The following is a 7,537-nucleotide window of genomic DNA, read 5'->3' on the forward strand; positions in this document are numbered from 1 at the left end:
CAACTCTACGCAGTGGCCCGTAAACAAATTTAAACTGCTACGCGAGAAGGGCCGCCGGGTCATAGATACGAGGTGCATTCAAGTTCTAAGGCCTCTGATTTTTTTCTCCGGACTCGAAAAAGACAGAAACATGCGCATTGTTTTAAAATGAGGCCGCATTCATTGTCAATACATCCCAGAGATAGCAGCACCGTACGGCAGATGGAATTTTACCACCAGCGGCGAGAATGAGAACTGTTTTAAATACTTAAAATGGCGACGTTTTCCTTACTTGAACAGCGTGCAATCATTCGTTTTCTGAATTTGCGTGGCATGAAACCAATTGAAATTCATCGACAGTTGAAGGAGACATGTGGTGATGGACTTATGTATGTGTCGAAAGTGCGTTCGTGGGTGCGACTCTTTAATGAAGGCAGAACATCGTGTGACAACAAACTGAAACCACCTCGGGCTCGCACAAGCCGGTCTGACGACATGATCGAGAAAGTGGAGAGAATTGTTTTGGGGGATCGCCGAATGACTGTTGAACAGATCGCCTCCAGAGTTGGCATTTCTGTGAGTTCTGTGCACACAATCCTGCATGACGACCTGAAAATGCGAAAAGTGTCATCCAGGTGGGTGCCACTAATGCTGACGGACGACCACACGGCTGCCCGTGTGGCATGTTGCCGAGCAATGTTGACGCGCAACGACAGCACGAATGGGTCTTTCTTTCCTTCGGTTGTGACAATGGATGAGACGTGGATGCCATTTTTCAATCCAGAAACAAAGCGCCAGTCAGCTCAATGGAAGCACACAGATTCACCGCCACCAAAAAAATTTCGGGTAACCGCCAGTGCTGAAAAAAAGATGGTGTCCATGTTCTAGGACAGCGAGGGCGTAATCCTTACCCATTGCGTTCCAAAGGGCACTACGGTAACAGGTGCATCCTACGAAAATGTTTTGAAGAACAAATTCCTTCCTGCACTGCAACAAAAACGTCCGGGAAGGGCTGCGCGTGTGCTGTTTCACCAACACAACGCACCCGCTCATCGAGCTAACGTTACGCATCAGTTGCTTCGTGATAACAACTTTGAAGTGATTCCTCATGCTCCCTACTCACCTGTCCTGGCTCCTAGTGACTTTTGGCTTTCTCCAACAATGAAAGACACTCTCCGTGGCCGCACATTCACCAGCCGTGCTGGTATTGCTTCAGCGATTTTCCAGTGGTCAAAACAGACTCCTAAACAAGCCTTCGCCGCTGCCATGGAATCATGTCGTCAGCGTTGTGAAAAATGTGTACGTGTGCAGGGCGATTACGTCGAGAAGTAACGCCAGTTTCATCGATTTCGGGTGAGTAGTTAATTAGAAAAAAAAAAAATCGGAGGCCTTAGAACTTGAATGCACCTCGTACTTAGTGCAGCGTATGTGAAGCTGACACGGATCGTTAGTTGCAATTAGAACAAAGACTTGCTGTTTACTTTGTTCCCTGAGCCATTTCTTTGTTTTCCTGTCCCTCCCAGCGATAAAGCAACTCGCGGCTGCGCTCTACTCGTTACTGAACAACACTCAATTCTCGAATGGTTTTCTCGCTTTTATCCATGTGTCACAGCCAAAAGCCAGAAACGGTTACACACTGATCTCAAACTTTCCGTTTCACAACGCGTTGCATTTTGCTTTGTAAACTTATTTATCCTACCTGAAAAAAAAGAACATTTCAGAAGAGGACGAAAAAACGAAATGAAACTTCACGGCCTGAGAGGGGTGTGTGATGTTATTTGAGTGGTTTAAAAATCGAGTCGAAGTGACGAAGAGGTTGGCAGCGTGAAGCCACTCACCACACTGACGTCGCACACTTCTGGTCTGCATGCGTGCACTGATCCTCTCGGGCGGGATGTCGGACAGCCTCTCCTGAGCCGAGATCAGCCACAGCTGTTGTTACCTCGTCCTCGACATTCTGCATACTGGCGGTGGGACGGACTAGGAAGTTGCCCCACACGTGTTCTATCGGTGACACATCCGGAGATGTTCTGCATCCACATCTGCATACCGTACAAGCAACAGTACTCGTGTCAGAGGGTACCCCGCACCACTACTAGTCACATCCTTTCGTGTTCCATTCGCAGATACAGCGAGGGAAAAATAACCGTCTATGTGCATGAGTACGATTATTTCATTTCGGTATATTCAATGCGGCATACAGCACGCACAGCTAACAATCATACGGCACTGCGGAGAGACTTTTTGAACAACCCGTATTTTACTCACATTATGAAACAGATCACAGAAAATAAAGAAACATTAAGAATGTTTTTTTCAGAATTCACAATGTTATATACAAATAAAAATATTTACCTAAGAAATAAGGATTTAATTCCTTTGACCGTAAGAAAATATCTTTCAGTTGCAGAAGGAGCTTTTTCACATTACTTTCAGTCTTGTATTCTTTCACAACAGAGATAAATTTCTGATAATTTTCAGTATCAAGTGCACCTTTTACCTGAAAATATTTAACAAGTGTTAATTAAAGGAACTAAACTTAATAGATGGTTATAGACTTAAGTGTTAAATTGTCTAAAATGGGGGAAGGGGGCAGCAGAGAGGGAGGTGGAGAGGGAGGTGAGAATGGGCATATGGTGACAAAATAGGACTGTGAAACAACTCTGTTCTGAAACAACTTGATAATTTGCTGTTTAACCATTAAAGGTAGTTGTAATGTTTAGTAACTATTAAGACAAATATAAATATCTTACCTTCTTTACATAGTTTGTAATATCATCCAGTTTGTCTGTGCCAGATTTACTAGGTGCAGCTCCTGAAGAGGAACTGTATTTAGACACCTCTTTGAACCTGTTAGTAGAAAGAGGCAAGGGGATTGCATTTTCTGAAGTGTTATGATTTGATTCAGACAGCACATATGTGAAAGGTGCCATCTTCATCTTCTTCTTTTTGGCTGGTGGAGGTTGTGAACTGCTCCCTTTAATATCAATAGTATCTCTGTTCTTGGATACACTGTCAGGCATTTCATTCAGCAAATTAATGCATGTAGTATGGGGTTCAAGAGCATCCAAAAGGCTTCCATTTGTGAACGGATTGTTACTCATTGCTGAACTCTGAGTAGTGGAGGCACTAGTTGTATATTCATTCATTGACCATGAAGTCGCATTATCATCTGATGATTTATGACTGGCTTCCTTGGTGTTTATTAAACGACCAATCGCTGTTCCAAATGATGCTACGATTATTCTGCAGTCAGATTCAAAAGCCGGTTCTGTACGTCTTCCCAATAGTGTTCCTCGAAAAGGACGTCGCCTCCAGTCCAGGGGTCCATATTTTAGTTCCCAAAGCATCTCCGTAACAGCTGAGCGTCGGTCAAACCTGCCGGTAACAAATCTAGCAGCTCACCTCTGAGACGATTCGACATTTTCATTTAATCCGACCTGGTACGGATCCAAAACACTCGGCCAGTAGTCAAGAGAAGGTCGCACCAGCGTCCTATATGCGACGTCCTTCTCATATGAACCACACTTTCCCAAAATTCTCGACACCTTCCCATACGGCACAGCACCGTCAGTACACGACCGCAGATTGCCGCCCACATTTTCCACCAGATATATTATGTATATAGAAAATAATAACCGTCCTATCACTCTTCCCTCGGGCACTCCAGACGGTACCTTTGTCTCCGATGAACCCTCGCCGGCGAGGATAACAAACTGGCTGCTGTTACTTAAGAAATCTTCGAGCCACTCAGATATCTAGGAATCTACACTCGTGCTCATAAATTAGGGATAATTGCAGAATGTGGTGCCACACAACGTGGCACTACACAAAACTGGCGCGAATGGCATAGGCACATAGGGAACACACACGACACCGATCTGTACGTCCACGGTATTAGTGATAAGTTGAGAAAACGTTCCCGAAACACATGTGCTACAAAACGCCACTGTTTCCTGCGCATGTAGCCCGACATCAATATCGGATATGATCACCACGCACACGTACACAGGCCGCACAACGGGTTTGAATACTCTGGATCAGGTGGTCGAGCAGCTGCTGGGGTATAGCCTCCCATTCTCGCACCAGTGCCTGTCGGAGCTCCTGACGTGTCACGGGGGTTTGAAGACGTGCAGCGATACGTCGACCGAGAGCATCCCAGACGTGCTCGATGGGGTTAAGGTCTGGCGAACAGGGAGGCCACTCCATTCGGCTGATATATTCTGTTTCAAGGTACTCCTCCACAATGGCAGCTCGGTGGGGCCGTGCGTTATCATTCATCAGGAGGAAGGTGGGACCCACTGCACCCCTGAAAAGGCGGACATACTGGTGCAAAATGACGTCCAGATACACCTGACCTGTTACAGTTCCTCTGTCAAAGACATGCAGGGGTTTATGTGCACCAATCATAATCCCACCCCACACCATCAAACCACGACCTCCATACAGGTCCCTTTCAAGGACATTAAGGGAATGGTATCTGGTTGCTGGTTCACGCCAGATGAAAACCCGGCGAGAATCACTGTTCAGACTATACCTGGACTCGTCCGTGAACATAACCTGGGACCACTGTTCCAATGACCATGTACTGTGTTCTTGACATCGGGCTTTACGGGCCTTCCTGTGACCAGGGGTCAGTGGACTGCACCTTGCAGGTCTCCAGGCGAATAAACCATGTCTGTTCAGTCGTCTGTAGACTGTGTGTCTGGAGACAACTGTTCCAGTGCATGCGGGAAGGTCCCGAGCAAGGCTACCTGCAGTACTGCGTGGCCGTCTGTGTGCACTGATGGTGAGATATCGGTCTTCTTGTGGTGTTGTACTCTGTGGACGTCCCGTAATGTAGCATCTGGACACGTTTCCTGGCTTCTGGAAGCGTTGCCATAATCTTGAGATCACACTTTGTGGCACACGTAGGGTCCGTGCTACGACCTGCTGTGTCTAACCAGCCTCCAGACGCCCTAGTATTCTACCCCTCATAACGTCATCAATATGTGTTTTTTGAGCCATTTTCAACACACAGTCACCATTAGCACATCTACATACATACTGCGCAATCCACCATACGGTGCGTGGCGGAGGGTACCTCGTACCACATCTTCTCTCCCTGTTCCACTCCAGCCCGCATCTCGTGGTCGTGCGGTAGCGTTCTCGCTTCCCACGCCCGGGTTCCCGGGTTCGATTCCCGGCGGGGTCAGGGATTTTCTCTGCCTCGTGATGGCTGGGTGTTGTGTGCTGTCCTTAGGTTAGTTAGGTTTAAGTAGTTCTAAGTTCTAGGGGACTGATGACCATAGATGTTAAGTCCCATAGTGCTCAGAGCCATTTGTTCCACTCCCAAACAGAACGAGGGAAAAATGACTGCCTATATGCCTCTGTACGAGCCCTAATCTCTGTTATCTTTCTGGTCTTTCCGCGAAATGTAAGTTGGCGGCAGTAAAATTGTACTGCAGTCAGCCTCAAATGCGGGTTCTCTAAATTTCCTCAGTGGCGATTCACGAAATGTACGCCTCCTTTCCTGTAGAGACTCCCACCTGAGTTCCTGAAGCATTTCCGTAACACTCGCGTGATGATCAAACCTACCAGTAACAAATCTAGCAGCCCGCCTCTGAATTGCTTCTAAGTCCTCCCTCAATCCGACCTGATAGGGATCCCAAACGCTCGGGCAGTACTCAAGAATAGGTCGTATTAGTGTTTTATAAGCGGTCTCTTTTACAGATGAACCACATCTTCCCAAAATTCTGCCAATGAACCGAAGACGACTATCCGCCTTCCCCACAACTGCCATTACATGCTTGTCCCACTTCATATCGCTCTGCAACGTTACGCCCAAATATTTAATCGACGTGACTGTGTCAAGCGCTACACTACTAATGGAGTATTCAAACATTACAGGATTCTTTTTCCTATTCATCTGCATTAATTTACATTTATCTATATTTAGAGTTAGCTGCCATTCTTTACACCAATCGCAAATCCTGTCCAAGTCATCTTGTATCCTCCTACAGTCACTCAACGACGACACCTTCCCGTACACCACAGCATCATCAGCAAACAGCCGGGCATTGCTATCCACCCTACCCAAAAGACCATTTATGTAGATAGAAAACAACAGCGGAGCTACCACACTTCCCTGGGGCACTACAGATGATACCCACACCTCCGATGAACGTCTGAAAACGTCTGCACACTTACTCGCTACACCGTACTCTGACATGCACCAACACACCTCTGCGTATGTCGACTGCTACCAGCGCCACCGTGCGACTGCCGCACGTCAAATGCACCGCATGGTCATACTACAAGGTGATTTAAACCTGAAAACTGCCCACCAGAGCGTTGTTTCACCATTTATCAGCATTATCCTTAATTCCTGAGCATGAGTGTTTATTCGGTATCACCAAATTTCTCTTCTTTCGAAAGACTTTTTTGGCCACTACCAATCCACGTTGTATATCCTCTCTACCTTCGCCATCATCAATTATTTTACTGCTGAAAAAGAAAAACCCCACCTCCAACTTCGGACTGAGGTGACAAAAGTCATGGGACAATGATGTGGTCGTATACAGACGTCGGTAGAGGGCGTACACAAAGTATATAGGGGCAGTGCGTTGGCGAATGTGACTTTTGTACTCAGGTGATTCATGTGAAGAGATTTCCGACGGGAATTAACAGACTGAAAACGCGGAAGCGTAGTTGGAGTAGACACATTTCCATTTCGGAAATTGTTAGGGAATTCAATGTTCTGATATCCACAGTGTCAAGAGTGTTCGGAGAATAGCAAATTTCAGGTATTACCTCTTACCACGGGCAATAGCGTGGCCGACGGCACAATGGCCTTCACTTAACGACCGAGAGCAGCGGCGTTTCCATAGAGTTGTCGATGCTAACAGACAAGCAATACTACGCGAAATAAACTCATAAATCAAAGTGGAACGTAAGACGAACGTATCCTTTAGGACAGTGCGGCGAAATTTGTGTTAATTGGCTATGGCATCAGAGGACGGACACCAGTGCCTTCGCCGGGCGAAGTGGCCGTGCGGTTCTAGGCGCTGCAGTCTGGAACCGCGAGACCGCTACGGTCGCAGGTTCGAATCCTGCCTTGGGCATGGATGTGTGTGATGTCCTTAGGTTAGTTAGGTTTAACTAGTTCTAGGGGACTAATGACCTGAGAAGTTTAGTCCCATAGTGCTCAGAGCCATTTGAACCAGTGCCTTTGCTAACAGCACAGCATAGCTTGGAGGGACTCTCCCAGACTCGTGACCATATCGGTTGGACTCTAGATGACTGGAAAACTGTGGCCTGATCAGATGACTCCCGATTTCGTAAGAGCTAATGGTAGGGTTCGAGCGTGGCACAGACCCCATGAAGCCATGGACAGCAGTTGTCAACAAGGCAATGCACGAGCTGGTGGTGCCTCCATAATGGTGTGGGATGTGCTTATATGGGATGGAGTTGGACTGGCCCAACTGAACCGATCATTGACTGCAAGTGGTTATGTTCGGCCACCTGCAGCCGTTCACGGACCTCATGTACCCAGACCCCGATGGAGTTTTTATGGATG

The 7,537-nt window shown here is 47.0% G+C and overlaps 1 protein-coding gene across 1 annotated transcript; it reads right to left on the reverse strand.

Annotated features, from left to right (window-relative positions):
* Positions 1 to 2,302: 2,302 nt before the first annotated feature.
* On the reverse strand, positions 2,303 to 3,210 carry LOC126106716 (uncharacterized). The gene is made up of 2 exons (XM_049913096.1): positions 2,733 to 3,210; positions 2,303 to 2,479 (listed from the first exon to the last, which is right to left on the reverse strand). The coding sequence occupies exons 1-2, from the start codon at positions 3,126 to 3,128 to the stop codon at positions 2,303 to 2,305; spliced, it is 573 nt and encodes a 190-aa protein (XP_049769053.1). The 5' UTR covers positions 3,129 to 3,210.
* Between the last annotated feature and the right edge of the window lie 4,327 nt (positions 3,211 to 7,537).

The sequence above is a fragment of the Schistocerca cancellata genome, chromosome 10 (genome assembly GCF_023864275.1).
Source record: "Schistocerca cancellata isolate TAMUIC-IGC-003103 chromosome 10, iqSchCanc2.1, whole genome shotgun sequence".
Lineage (NCBI taxonomy): Eukaryota > Metazoa > Arthropoda > Insecta > Orthoptera > Acrididae > Schistocerca > Schistocerca cancellata.

Excerpts from the sequence above, each read along its gene's own strand:
- LOC126106716 (XM_049913096.1), bottom strand. The coding sequence starts at position 3,128 with ATGAATGAATATACAACTAGTGCCTCCACTACTCAGAGTTCAGCAATG. Across the intron at positions 2,480-2,732 it reads TTACAAACTATGTAAAGAAG|GTAAAAGGTGCACTTGATAC; the intron begins GTAAGATATTTA and ends AAATATTTTCAG.